Source organism: Trifolium pratense, linkage group LG1, assembly GCF_020283565.1.
Source record: "Trifolium pratense cultivar HEN17-A07 linkage group LG1, ARS_RC_1.1, whole genome shotgun sequence".
In the NCBI taxonomy this organism is placed as follows: domain Eukaryota; kingdom Viridiplantae; phylum Streptophyta; class Magnoliopsida; order Fabales; family Fabaceae; genus Trifolium; species Trifolium pratense.
In genome coordinates this window covers 42,979,067-42,994,328 of record NC_060059.1, presented here as the reverse complement: position 1 = coordinate 42,994,328, position 15,262 = coordinate 42,979,067, and the positions used below count along the sequence as shown (strand labels likewise).

Here is a 15,262-nt window from a genome sequence, read left to right as displayed (position 1 = left end):
CCAGACCATGCCAGACTTATACAAGCCAGGCCGAAGGCCCCTGTAGGCCTGACCTATTCTCAACCCTAACCACTTTAACAAGACCAAACTACTACAACACAGACAAACAAGTTTCAAATTTCAATAAAGATACACTCACCTTTAATGTTAATGTTACGAATCAAATAAGATTAGGTGAATATAGTAATAGATAAATACTAACAAATACTCTTAAAAGTTAAAACACATAATAGAAACTTTAATATAAAAATATTCATCATACAAATTGTGCGATTGACTTTTCATGAAACAAAATATTGTTTTTTAATTTTATCAAGTAGCTTAGTGAATATAATTTCATTATTTTGTTTTAAGGTGAAGATTACCGAGGTTTGCATTTTATATGCAATGTTCCAACTAATTAAACTATGTTCACAGCAACACTGAAATATTGTATTCTATGTAAAGAATTTTTGACCCCTTAAATAAATGGTATGGATTGCGCACCCAAAAATTCACTTGGGAGGCTGTAAATCCGCGACCTACCTACCTATAGTTACCCGCAGAAATATTTATACCGTAACGCAAAAAAGAGAAGCATGGAGGGAGTGTCTCATTGCTGAACAAAGGCAGTTGAGTAGTTCTTCACTATTCACCAAAAACAAATCACTTTTTGGCACTTTCCGTGATCGTAAGTAGCACTTAGCTTCGCGTGTCACGTTGGTGGGTGTGTGCTGTGGGATTCATTCATCCACCGTTATACACACGGCATCAACGATCTTCTCCACAGATTCAGTTCAACTCTCTGCTCGTGGCGTCTCCGACCGATCTCATCAATTCCAACATAAATGATTGCAAATGACTTCCACGACGAAGACAAATGGCTCGCCGAAGGAATCGCCGCCATTCAACACAACGCATTCTTCATGCATCGCGCTCTCGTACTTATTATTATCCTAACTTACTCACTTTCATAACCTAATCCTCAATTTTCTTTAATTCCAAATTTCAATTGAATCGAATTGCGTTTGCAGGATGACAATAATCTCAGAGATTCACTCAAATACTCTGCGCAGATGCTATCTGAGCTTCGAACTTCTAGGCTTTCACCTCATAAATATTATGAACTGTGTATAATTCTTATTCTCTTATTCTTATAGTGCATTTTCTAATCTATTTTTACTTAGGTTTCAACTTTGATTCAATTGTTCTTGTGTATTTTGTGCTTTAAGATATGAGAGCCTTTGATGAGCTACGGCGGTTGGAGATGTTCTTCAAAGACGAAAGTAGACACGGTGTTTCAATAGTTGATCTGTATGAGCTTGTTCAACATGCTGGAAATATATTGCCTAGATTGTAAGTGGTTTTTGCAATCAATATTCATTTTTGCAACTTACTAATATTGTGCTTCTTACTTGAATAGTTATGCGGTTTCAACCTATAGTCTTACAGTTATCTCTCATTGGTTTAGATGAAAACGACTACTTATTCTGTGATACAATCCAATTTGTATAGGGCTATAGAAGCTAGAAATAAAAGAAAGAAAATTTATTGTTTTTTTCATTGATTCCAACTTTGTGACCATACAATGCTTATATAAATTGATGCACACACAGATCAACATAGCTACATTAACCATACAATAGTAGTGCTAATAAATAAACTAATATAATATGCATAAAAGATCCTTCTAGAGTAAACTTGTTCAGTCATTATTCGTTTGGTATCAAGGATCCTATTGTTGTGGTTCTGAATGAGTGTGATGCTATTGTTTTTAATTTACTTCCAGGTATCTTCTTTGCACGGTAGGATCTGTTTACCTTAGGTGTAAGGATACTCCTGTAAGGGAGGTTCTTAAAGACCTAGTAGAGATGTGTCGCGGCGTTCAGCATCCGATTCGCGGTCTGTTTTTGAGGAGTTATCTTTCTCAAGTCAGCAGAGACAAGTTGCCTGATATTGGTTCCGAATACGAAGATGGGTGAGGCCATTTTTACTTTTAATGCATCTGTAGTTTTTGAGTATCTTTGTTAGTTAATCAGAAAACTTTGTACTTCCCCTCCTACATGTAACCATGTCTTTGCTTTCAATTTTGAATATAGGAAATTTTATATTTTTGATGTTTTGTTTTGGTGAACAAGAATTATATGAATGAGGATTGAGTCTGGATGCTTTTGCCTGCAGGGATTATGGCAGTGTAAAGGATGCAGTTGAATTTGTTCTAGAGAATTTCTCAGAAATGAACAAGCTCTGGGTTCGATTGCAACATCAGGTTCTTTGAGCTTCTTTCACTCTAATCTAATCTAATATAATCTAATCTTGTCTTATGAGATGCATAGCACCACAGTACTTGCATGCCATAGCCTTAGAGGTAAAAATAAATCATGAGAACATGATTTCTGGCCATGCAGGTGTTATGGTGCTTGTGAATCATGCTTAATCTTTGGCGATCCTGAGCTCAGGACTTCAATTGGGCTTTCTGGTCTGCAGGGACCCGGTCGGTTAAAAGAGAAGAAGGATAAAGAAAGGAACGAGCTTCGCGATCTTGTAATACAAAAATATGACTATCTCCTTATAAAGTTGTGTGCTATACGTTTTTGTACAAATAGGTTACTCATTTTCCTTTTTCTCAAATTATTAGGTAGGGAAAAACCTCCATGTTCTGAGTCAGATAGATGGCGTGGACCTTGAGATGTACAAAGACACCGTCCTTCCAAGTGTTCTAGAGCAGGTCTATTAAAGTACTTTTTCTCCCCAAAAAAGTATTCTTTTCCTCTTATTATTAGCCTTGATTTTATAATGGCTCTCAACTGTCTAAATTGGCTTGAGCAGGTTGTCAACTGTAAAGATGAGCTTGCCCAATTTTATCTCATGGAGTGCATAATCCAGGTTTTTCCAGATGAATACCACTTGCAGACACTTGAGACACTCTTAGGTGCTTGCCCCCAATTACAGGTGAGCAAAATAATTATAGTTGAAATAGATGACCTTTTATGTGTTTGCAATTTGAAAAGACATTCTAGTGGTGACTGGTCAACCTTATGTGCGAGGAGGAATAAATTTTTTGTTGCTGTTTGTAATCCTCTTCATGGAGGAAATTTATTTGTCACTTCTAATTATCCACGCACTTAATTTTTTGAAGAAAATTAAATTAATGAAATTAAATTTACCGTCTGAAATTTTATAATTCTCAATCCAAAACAATCCTTGTTTATTTTTTGTTTCTTTAATGTACTCTACTAGTGGTGGGTTTCTTTGCATGGATGATGAAGAATTTTATTGGATGCAGTGGGTCATCCATGTGACTCTTTTTTAGAATATATATGTGGAAATTCTCTGATAAGTGAAGAGCAAAGGCAGTGCAAATATTTTTTTTATGTCGTTCTTAAAGTTGAAAACATTTTCTCTGCTTTGACTGATTGGATTGTATTTGCAGCCTACAGTAGACATCAAGACAGTGTTATCTCAGTTAATGGACAGGTTGTCAAATTATGCCGCCTCAAGTTCTGAAGTAAGTCTTGTGCACCTTTGTCATAAGTTAAGCTCCCAATTGTTTACTGATAACATTTATGTCTCAGGTTTTACCCGAATTTTTGCAAGTGGAAGCATTTACCAAACTAAGTACTGCAATAAGCAGGGTAAGCTGCGCTTTCTCGACTTTGAAACTTTTACTTAAACTTGTTGTGTGAGAACTAAAGAAAAATATCTCCTGATATAACTTCAGACCATGACGGAACAAATGTGGTGATTTTGTTCAATGTTTTTTTTCCTTCGTGAATTATGATTAATGTTTTTGCAGCAGTTCCTTATATCATAACTTATTCATATAATGGTACCTCTAGAATTCCTGAAGCACGTTTCTCTACTATTACTTCTTTTTACGGGTTGGCAGCGCACTGTTGGAATCAGCCAAGGCTATGTAATGTTGTCATCCTGGTCTCATTTGGTGTCATAGTATAGTCATTTGATTTTTTAGGACTTGACCATTATCCCCTTGGACCAAGCCCCCCAAATAAAAGAAAAGAAATTGGAGAGAAAGAAAGGAACAGTGTAATTATGCTTTTTACTGTGTGGGCAGTTGATTTGTAATCCAAGACCTTCATTTGACTGCAGGTGATAGAAGCACAGGTTGACATGCCTATTGTGGGTGCCATATCTCTGCATGTCTCTCTTCTTACATTTACTCTCCGTGTTCATCCGGACCGACTTGATTATGTGGATCAAGTACTGGTATGTTACTTTTCAAACACTGCAGCATCTTCTTGATCCGTTATTTTCATATGGCATTCTGTGGATAGGATTTTCACATTAGCTAAGCTGCCCCTTTTCTGGAATTTATGCAGGGATCATGTGTCAAGAAGCTGTCTGGGAAACCAAAGCTTGATGACAATAGAGCAACAAAGCAAGTTGTTGCACTTTTAAGCGCCCCACTTGATAAATACAATGATGTTGTGACTGCTCTGACACTTTCCAATTATCCTCGTGTGATGGATCATCTTGATAATGTGACAAATAAACTCATGGCTCTGGTTATTATTCAAAGCATTATGAAGAATAATACCTACATATCTACCGCCGATAAGGTATATTACCTTGCTGTTGGTTGATTATAACAACTTTATCTCTACGTAACAATGTTATATATGCTTTTGCAGGTTGAAGTTTTATTTGAATTAATAAAAGGGCTTATAATAGATTTGGATGGAACATCCGAGGATGAGGTATACCTGATACTTATTGTTTTTGACCTTTTGCTTGTAAGGTACAATTGCTATATGTAATCTGTACATTTTCAAATGTTCATAAAAATTATTTATATGACCAAACCAAATTTGTTAAATATATCTATGCTTTTTTGCTAAGTAAGTATAGTGTTTGCTCAACACAATTTTAATACTTCTTTTGTCTTGCCCATAGATCGATGAAGAAGATTTCAGCGAGGAACAAAATTCTGTTGCCCGCCTTATAAACATGCTTCATAATAATGACCCGGAGGAAATGTTCAAGGTAATTATAAGTGTATTAAGAGTCTAATTGAATTCCTCTGGTGTTTCTCTATCCACTTCTACACCTAACTTGTAACTCACTGTACTTCAGATAATATGTACAGTAAAGAAACATATTATGAGTGGAGGACCAAGGCGCCTACCTTTCACTGTTCCTTCTCTTATATTTTCTGCACTTAAGGTATCTTTCTTCCTTTATTGTACTATTTCTTTCAATGTCTCTATTGTCTACTATATTTGGCATGCTTCTTGAACGGAACTCTACGTTGTGAATTATCTGAATGGAGCTGTCTGGTATTGTCAGGTCCATATTCCGTAATCCATCAATTGATTATAGATGGCTCCTTTAATCAACCCCTTAAGTTAAGCTACGGAAGCATTTTGTAAACATTTACAAAATGTTGTACCATGGCAATGCCTTCAACTTTAGAGTCTCAAGTTTTCATATTTATGATTTAATTGTCAAACCTCAAATTATTTTAACCTTGTGATGACTTTTATTGTGACAAATATTATGTTATCATATTAGTATATTACATAAATTGTACGCCTCGCTGTGTAAGTGGGTTTACTTATTATGAGTGAAGAACTCAGCTCTTTCTCTGTCTAATTTTTCCTTTTGAATCATGCTTTACTGCAGTTGATCAGGCAATTGCAAGCCCAAGGTGGAGACATAGCAGGAGAAGAAGAACCTGCAACACCCCGAAAATTATTTCAGCTTTTAAATGAGGTGAATTAAAAATGTACTTCAAACTTAAAGAATAATTTAGTTTTGCTTCACAAGCCCATACTGGCTTACAACTCTAAAATATTCTTCATTAAACTATCTCGAAACATTTTTTTTTTTAAAAAAAATCTATAAGCATACTGTGTAGTTTACTAAGTCATATCTGATATATATGTTATGTTTTATGCACCATATATCATCATCAGTCACATGTGATGGAAATATAACCGTATTTTGATACAGACGATCGAAGTTCTATCTTCTCTATCATCTCCTGAACTGGCCCTGAGGATGTATCTGCACTGTGCTGAGGTATGCTTGACCTTGCAAGCTTAAATGATCAAATTTGTTTTGCTTTTGTTTCCCCCTTCACTCTCAATCCGCCATCAGAATACAAAGAAAACAGGAATACATGTTAAGTTGGGGCTTGAAAACTGATTCTCTGCGTCTGCACCCAAACATATTTTATGGGCATACTTTTATTCTCATCAGATTGATAGTTTAGCTCTTTAGTCTGAATGGGAAAATTATTTATATGGGTTTTTTGCAAAGAGGCTTTGCTATTTTTATGCTGGGAAAAGAGTACACAGCCACTTTACTCGACCTTTTGGTCAGCCCATAGTTGATAGGGACTTTATCATATTGGGAATGAAAAGAATGTACTATTATTGAATGAGTAGCAATCAAGTGGTTGACCTTAAGTGATTAATGAGCGTCAGTTAAGATTGAATCAATCAGGAGTATTCGAGTTTGATCCCTGGCTGGAACAATCATTGGCTAGGTTTTACATATCCCCTCACTGAACCTCAAATTACCAGAGCTCCATTCTCCCGGGAACCGGAGGGCGGAGGGGGTTAATACCCGAAAAAAAGAATGAATAGCAAGAACACACAAACTCCTGGATTTTTTAGAGATCCTGACTCTCCCAATTCTAAATTCACGAATTTCCTCCCTTTCCATCTCAATCCATATTCTATTTATCGGTCACATGCTTGGTTTATTCCTTCCAACCAACTCAACCCAACAAACTAAGTCTTTTAACTACCCTCTAAACTAACCAATGTATCATATTATTGCAATAAACTCTCTGGTTAAAAATAGTAGGGCTTAAGAATTAATAAGGATGAAGCAAACGTTCAAGGTGCCTATTTGCAAAAGGCACAATGTTTACAGTGATTTTATGTTCTTCTCCATAATCACATTACTATTAGCTTTAATAGTTTTCGAAGTTATTATGTTTTTTATCATGATTACGATAAAGTCTGTCATTTTGCAAAATTATTTTAGTGACTTTTTTGTACCTATTTTCATTTTGATTATCAGGCTGCTAATGATTGTGACCTCGAGCCTGTTGCTTATGAGTTTTTCACTCAGGCATTTGTATTATACGAAGAAGAAATTGCGGTACTTGCTAATACAACAATCCTTTTTATGATTTTCTTCATGTGACTAAGGTGGTCTTGTCTAATCTGTCTGTTAATAATATTTAGGACTCCAAAGCCCAAGTAACTGCAATACATTTAATTATCGGGACTCTCCAGAGAATGAACATCTTTGGTGTTGAGAACAGGGATACATTAACACACAAGGCCACAGGGGTATGTTATTGATTACATGCTCACTCTCTCTCTCTCTCTCTCTCTCTCTCTCTCTCTCTCTCTCTCTCTCTCAGACACACACTCCTCTTTTTCTTTAAAAGAGTCTGTCTCGATGAGGGATAACGATGGGGATTGAAGGGGACAATAGGGAAGGGAATAATTCCTCTTTTTTTGGGGGTTCAACCATTTTTTTTATGAGAAAGGGAACATTCAGGCATTATTTAAAGTCTCCTCCCAAAAACCAAGCTTCTTAAAATAATAAATAAGGACCATATTGAAATGTTACACTTCTAGAAATCGTTATAAATTAAGTTGTGTGATGAATTTTCTCAGGAGGGTGGTTATTAGACAAAGGGTTTGTGGCAATTGTTATCAGCTTTTTATTGTATTCATGCCACAGCCTAATATGGCGTTCTATCTTTCTGCAGTATTCCGCAAAGCTTTTGAAGAAACCTGATCAGTGTCGAGCTGTTTATGCATGCTCACATCTCTTTTGGGTTGATGATCAAGATGGTATTAAGGATGGAGAGAGGTATGCTGGTAAATACTCAAGTAGGTTTAATTGGGATGATTTGATTGATTTCATGCATTGATGCCTTTTGTGTTTTCTGAATTAATTATGTCCTATACTCAATGTAGTACTGTTAGACCATGTGTCATTAATAAGTATCAGATGATAATTAGGCATGCTATGTCGGTCTCCTAGTTTTCAATATAGTATTGGGTTATTTTGGATTAAGGAAAGGGAGAGGCCAAGCTCTCAAATCTTGGTAGGAAAACGTCCTTGTAACTACACTATCCTTATTCTCTGAAATTTTCTTGTATGTTTTTGCATCTGATTTTTGAAATAAATGTGCAGCCCTCTGTTTGACATGCTGTCACAGGGAGTTTGTTTCCATTCTATCCTATTTTTCCCATCTCTTAATTATAATACATTAGATACTAGTTCTAACATGCGTCGAGGTTCTTAACGCATTTATGCATTTGCATGATTTATCAAATCTGTAATTATGTCACTGCATCATTTGACGTACAGGCTTATAAATTACCACCTTTCTTGTCTTCTGGTTTTTGTCTTGGAGATGGGTTGTTGACAGTTTGATTGCAGGGTTTTGCTTTGTCTCAAGCGTGCTTTGAGGATTGCAAATGCTGCTCAGCAAATGGCCAATGTTGCCAGGGGTAGCAGCGGACCAGTTACACTTTTTGTTGAAATACTGAATAAGTTAGTCCCCGTAAGCTATAAAACTGTTTGCTTTGGTGTACTGTTTTCATGTTTTTTTCACTTACAGATAAGTATGTTCCAGGTACATTTACTATTATGAGAAAGGAAATCCACAGATTACCAGTGCTACTATTCAGGGGCTTATAGAATTAATCAAGACTGAGATGCAGAGTGACTCTGCGTCAGCTCTCCCAGCTTCAGATCCTTTCTTTGCTAGCACACTGAGGTACATTCAATTTCAAAAACAGAAGGGCGGTATACTGGGTGAAAAATATGATTCTATCAAGGTGTGAATCACTACCCTGCTGAACTGGCTTATTTGAGATGCTCAAATGTACAGTTATGCGGAAAATCGGCCATGTATTTAATCATTGTTCATCTTCATCCCAACAACAAAAACAGTAAATCAATGTTCATCACTTTTGCATTAAAATTGCAGTGCCAAGGTCATTTCTCTAAAGCACTGTTCACATATGCAGTGTAATGTTTCGTATTAAAGCCATATAAATTGAATATTCCCCCACCGTGCATTAAGATATTTGCGGTGGCAATAATGCCACATAATACAGCATAACTGACATTTTCAGTTTAATTGAACATTTTCAGCTCACTCATCAAGATTGGTTCGACTTATAATATTGACCAATTTATTTGGTTTTAAAAATTATATATTTAGGTTTGTCAATTTATATATATATATATATATATATATATATATATATATATATATATATATATATATATATATATATATATATATATATTTACTCAACTAAAGGTTCTGTAATAAACATAACGGAATCATATTTCATATACATGATGTGTTATTTTTTATAAAAATAAAAATTAATCATTTTTATTAACTAAAATTTCGATGGCTTGATTTATTTGTAGTTTATTGCCAATTTTTTATTCAATATATTATAAAATATCAAAATTATTATGTAATTATTTAGTTCATTTAGGTTGTAAAGTTTTTGGTAACTACTTACTATCGAACAATGGTTAAATTATTTTTTGAGTAAATCATGGTTAAATTATTAAACATGAATTTGGTTTATGAGTATAATTATAATGACTGATAAATTTTGAAAGATTTATAAGTAGGGCATTTTCACTCAATTACTTTACTTTCTTACTTTAGTTTTTGGACAAAATTTACTCGTTTTTTACTATGACAAAACTTACTTGTGCTACATTCATTGGTTAAACAGTATTTTGTTGTCCTACAATTAGAGGGACTCTGAACCTCTCCTATGGCGTAGCAAAAAAATTTCCACGTAAAATAGCTACCAAATGCAGTTGTACGTTGTCTAATTGAATGGAAAAAATAATTTCTGCACGGTGAGAGAGGATCCAAATCCCAATTAGAGAACAATACCAGCAACGTAAAACTTGTCAAAACTGCAAAAATGATGGATATGATATGAACTTCTTTTGTTGATGGAAATGATATTAAAAACTTGTCTTTGAATAAAAAGGTCAGCTCTGAGTTTCATGTGAATGAAACTATGGGAAATTTAAAATGATTCTCTCATGTGAAAATTTCCTATTTATTTTACTCCTTAAACCTTTACAGTTTTCAGTTTTTGATACGATAACCAATGAAATATTTGTTTTTATATGAAGAAGTGATAGGCTTTGAATGATAGAAACGCAAATTACAGAATTTGTAAGTTTGTAACATTCTGCAAGAGAGAGTTATAGGCTTTGAATTTTATGGCAGGATGTGTATATATAAACAGTATGTAGATGCACTACGAAAACGTCTTTTATGGACGGATTGGTCATCAGACTCAGACATAATCTTAAACCCTTACCTTACCTCAATTCAAGCTGCAAGCTGCAAGTATAACTTGAATCTATAGACTTGGGAAACTCCAAATGAATTCACTAATGTTCTTCTGGTTGACGCTTTTCTTGCTGTAGACTAACCAATTGTTTATAGATGCTTCTGGGTTTGGCCATAAGCTTCTCATGACTTCCCATTTCTGCAACCTTCCCATGTTGCAGCACTGCAATGATGTCTGCATCACGAACAGTTGAGAGCCTGTGAGCGGACAAAATTGTCGTTCGATCTTCCATAAGCGTATCAAGAGCCTCTTGGACCAGCCTCTCTGATACTGTGTCCAGTGCACTTGTTGCTTCATCCAGTAGAAGAATGGATGGATCTTTCAGAATAGCTCTAGCAATTGCTACCCTTTGTTTTTGTCCTCCTGATAACTGCACTCCTCTCTCTCCAACCTCAGTTCTATACCCTTCTGTGGCATTCTACTGATGAATTCTTGAGCATTTGCTGCTTTCGCTGCCTTCATTACCTCTATTTCTGATGCCTCCTCTTTACCATACTTGATGTTTTCGTAAACTGTGGTAGAGAACAAAGCAGGTTCTTGCTGAACCAATCCTATTCTCTGCCTTAAAGATCTCAAGTTTATGCTTTTGATATCACATTCGTGTATCAGAACTGACCCGGAAGTAGAGTCATAAAATCTCATTACAAGACTCTTTCCTACCGAGACACTGAGGTTCAAGTTCTATAATATGGTTATATATTATCAGGTCTCGTTGGGTACTTGAAGCACACATTTCGAAACTATACCTCTCCTTTGACTTCAGCTATCATCTTGCTATTCGAGTCGTTTGGGTTGATGGCTGTTCTCCTATGGAGGATTCTGAAAACTGATCCTAGTGCCTGTGACCCTTTCACAATATCCGGTGTAAGAGCTAGTGTTTCTGTTATTGAAAGAGCAGTGATGATTAAAACCATAAAGGACTTCACGACACCTCCAAAATTTGACTCTTTCTTCTTGATTAAGACGGATGCATACCAACGCCCAAGTGCATAGGAGCAGAAAGCCAACAGCTGCGTCACACCATAACCAAAACCTGATATGTGGCCTCTTGGAAGTGCCTGCTTGTTAGGTTTGTTCAGTTCAGACATGAATTGGATTGATATTCGATCTTCTGCACCAAAAGCAGCAACAGTACGTATGTTGGCAATAGCTTCCCGAGCCAAAGAAGTTGATTTAGAATATGCATGGCTGTAATCTCCACCAAAACCCTTGAGAAATAATTGCTGCATAAACAATTATAACTTTCAGATGAAATTCTCTTGGTTATTGATTATGCAGTAAAGAGTGAGCAGATGAATAATGCACTAAAGCATGCAACATGAAAGAACTCATAGTGAAGTTTGTTTTACGAGGTTAACCTCTGTGATGGAAGCTCCTATGAGAAGGGTAAGGCAAGCTACAACCACTAATGTTAGTTTCCAACTCAATGTGAAGGCAATAATAAATGCCGTTAGAGTGAGAGCTACCTTCTGCACAATGGTTGAGAGTCTGTCGAATAGAGCACTACTTACTAATGTTGCATCCGCAGCTAACATTGCTGTTAATGAGCCAGTATTGTTCTCATCTAGATCAAACCATGCAATTTCATTAGTAAGAACATCCGCAAGTCAAATTAATTATAATGATTTAGTAATGTGAAAATATATTGATTATTATAATAAAAAAGATGTAAAATGCTACGTGATCAACAGCCGCTCCAACAAATATAAGAGCTACATGATCAACTTCTTGCTTGATCTTGGAACCGTGAAGAGAGTAAAATGCTGTCAAAATGTGGGTCATTCCAAGGGCAAATAGAGGAGCTTCCATGCCAGCAAAAACTGCACCTACTGACCCAAGAATTGCATAGGGCCACTCTGGAGCATTCAATTTCAGTAAATCCAAAATTGGAGTGGAAGCATTGTTTGATGTCAGGCCTTGATCACTTGATTGAAGTTCTCTTTTCTTTATTCAACTCCAACTCCTCCTCATGATTCAGGTTGTCCGGGAATTCTCGAAAACTATAATTTCTTGAACTTCCTGAGCAAGATATTGAGCTAGAGCTTGCAAAACTTTGTGATGCCTGCAAACTCACTAGACTCACATACTCCCCATACTTGGACATCAACTCTGAATGAGTCCCGCTTTCAGAAACCTGACCGTTCTTCAACACAATAATTCTATCTACATCGTGTATGGTGGATTATCGGTGTGCAACAACTATTGTTGTCCGGTTTAACATTATCTTTTCCAATGCCTGCTGGACAATGAGTTCAGATTCAGCATCCAATGCGCTGGTTGCCTCATCTAAAAGCAATATTTTGGTTTCTGAGCACTGCTCTTTCTATAGCAATTCTTTGCTTTTGTCCCCCTGAAAGTTGTGTGCCACCTTCTCCAACCTGATTTGAAAAGAAAAAAAATGTTATTTGCTAATATGAAAATGACTTATATGAGAACATATGAATTCACCTGAGTATTATAGCCTTCAGGCAATCCTTTAATGAAAGAATGAGCATTTGCAGCCTTGGCAGCTAGTATGATTTGATTTATGTCGGAATCTTCTTTTCCAAATAAAATGTTTCCAGTTATTGTAGTGGCAAATAGTGCTGGTTCCTGACTCACCAAACCCACTTGCTCTCTCAACCATCTCAATTGAACATTCTTTAAGTCATGACCATCCAACAGGATCTTACCTAGTGAAAAATATTGCATTTGCCTATTATCTACATTCTACAGGACCTCATGATGTATTTTGTCTTATCTGGTACAATTAAACAACTTAAAGGACTGCAAGATGTAATTACCTGAAGTGGGATCATAGAACCTTTGAATAAGGGAAATAATTGTGCTCTTTCCAGAACCACTCGGACCAACAACTGCTACAGTCTTCCCAGCATTCACCGAGAAACTCAAATTCTCAAAGATCATATTACTTCTTGAGGGGTAAGCAAAACAGACCTCACAAAAATCAATTTCCCCTGCTACTTGTGGCAAAACAGTGCCTTCATCCAACCTTTTAGATGAATCTGAAACGGATGCAATCATGTTCATGATATTGGCTGCAGCTGCACGGCCTTTAGCAATGGAACCAAGGTTTGGAGCAGCTTGACCAACGACACTATTATAAAAGGGAGCAATTATATCGGTAAAGCCATTACTTAAATCAAATTCATTCATTTGCTCATGCATATTTTTAATCTTCATAGGATTTTTTGCATGCATGTATCTCTAGAATGAAGTATTTATAGTTTTTAAGATTAATAGTTTTAAGAAGTCAAATTAAATGTGTTTAACCAATCCACTAAAGATGACATTGATGATTGTTGTGAATGCTTTCCCTCCATTTGTTTTATGATGTCTCACAAGAATGCTTGCATACCAAAGAAGTAATGCCCAAGCACAGAATAAAAGCCCATATGTAAAGCCTACTCCAATTCCTTTTGCAAAACCACTCTTCTTTCCAAGCTTCAAAGCCTTATCAAGTGACTTTGAGTATGAACCAACCGCTTTTTCTTCTCCTACAAATGAGTAAACTGTACACACTTGAGAAATTACCTCTTCTGCAACCTTTCCTGCTACGGCATAAGCTGCTTCACCTTTTTCTGATAAAGTAGACATAATTATTGTGTAAGCTCCGCCTGCTATAGCTATGAATGGAACAACAGCCAAGGTGAGTAGTGTAAGCTGCAATACTGATGTAAATCCAATGCCAAATCCAACTATGAATTGAGAAAGGTAACCCATTGCATGCCCGGTCTACATTACAATGAATCATCGGTTGATGTTATCGTACTGAAATATTTAATTGAATTGATTATTTTAGAAGAGTAAAATCTAGATTAATATTAATGTATACATATACCTTGTCACCAATTGCGTCTTGTACCAAAATTGCATCACTAGAGATGTGGAAAATGATATTGGCATCCCTGGCTTCATTGTCAAAGAAATTGATATCCTTCTTTAGTACTGACTCCAAATATTTTAAACTTAACCGGGCCATTTGTCTTTCGCCTGTTTGCATCCAGAATGCAACACCTGAAGAATAGTATTAGCAATGATCATTAGCTAGTATATTCCCTCCGGTATCAAATATAAGCAAAAATGTACATGTTTATGGTAAAAAAAGAAACGAGACAAGGTTGCGGTTATGTTTACCCATCCAAGCAGAAGCTAAAACAACTACTCCAAGATAGACCAAGTACAAAGCATGCTGCAATAGACAAGGAATTAATTAAAAGTTAACACTTCCACTATTACATATTTACATAGTCTAACACATGCATGTTAGAGGAGTTTGTTGAAGATGACATTATACTATCTTTATTTTTTTCTTTCACATTATTTTGTCTATCTCTTTGCATAATAACCAAACAAATGGGACTTCCATTGGGAATCCAGACCTACTTGTGGAGGTCTGTTTAGGAATAAGAATATTAATATCCTTGGTTGTTTTGCTTTAAACCTGGGTATTTCCAATGCCTATTCAGTAGAGCTTTTAGGGGCTATATATGCCATTGAGCTTGCTCATAGAAAAGGTTGGAATCAGCTTTGGTTGGAGACTGACTCCAAGTTGGTTACCTTGGCCTTCAAGTGTCATAGTATTGTCCCTTGGAAGTTGAAAAACAGATGGTTAAATTGCTTAAACATCGTGAGCAACATGTCTTTTATTGTTTCTCAGATCTTTCGGGAGGGTAATGATTGTGCTGACAAACTTGCTAATTTGGGACTTTCCATATGTATGTTGGTTTGATCAATGTCCCGCTTTGACTACAAAGGACTTTGTTAAAAATGTTAAAAATAGAATTGGTCGACCTTATTTTCGGTTTTCTTAGACCTTGGGGAGGGTTTGTTGTCTTCCCCCTTTCTCTTGTAACTATCTTTTTTATTAATATATCCTC

At 36.0% G+C, this 15,262-nt stretch overlaps 1 protein-coding gene and 1 pseudogene across 1 annotated transcript; one reads left to right on the top strand and one right to left on the bottom strand.

The window, feature by feature from the left end:
• The first annotated feature begins 434 nt into the window (after positions 1–434).
• Positions 435–9,147, top strand: LOC123903040 (vacuolar protein sorting-associated protein 35B-like). Its single transcript, XM_045952900.1, has 22 exons — positions 435–920; positions 1,014–1,110; positions 1,212–1,335; positions 1,769–1,957; positions 2,161–2,248; positions 2,467–2,523; positions 2,618–2,707; positions 2,809–2,931; positions 3,413–3,487; positions 3,555–3,614; positions 4,090–4,206; positions 4,320–4,559; positions 4,632–4,697; positions 4,894–4,983; positions 5,074–5,163; positions 5,623–5,712; positions 5,953–6,021; positions 7,033–7,113; positions 7,200–7,307; positions 7,736–7,839; positions 8,416–8,529; positions 8,612–9,147. Exons 1-22 carry the CDS (start codon positions 828–830, stop codon positions 8,820–8,822), a joined length of 2,376 nt encoding a protein of 791 aa, XP_045808856.1. The 5' UTR covers positions 435–827; the 3' UTR covers positions 8,823–9,147.
• Positions 9,148–9,942: 795 nt separating this feature from the next.
• On the bottom strand, positions 9,943–15,148 carry LOC123893814 (annotated as a pseudogene).
• Between the last annotated feature and the right edge of the window lie 114 nt (positions 15,149–15,262).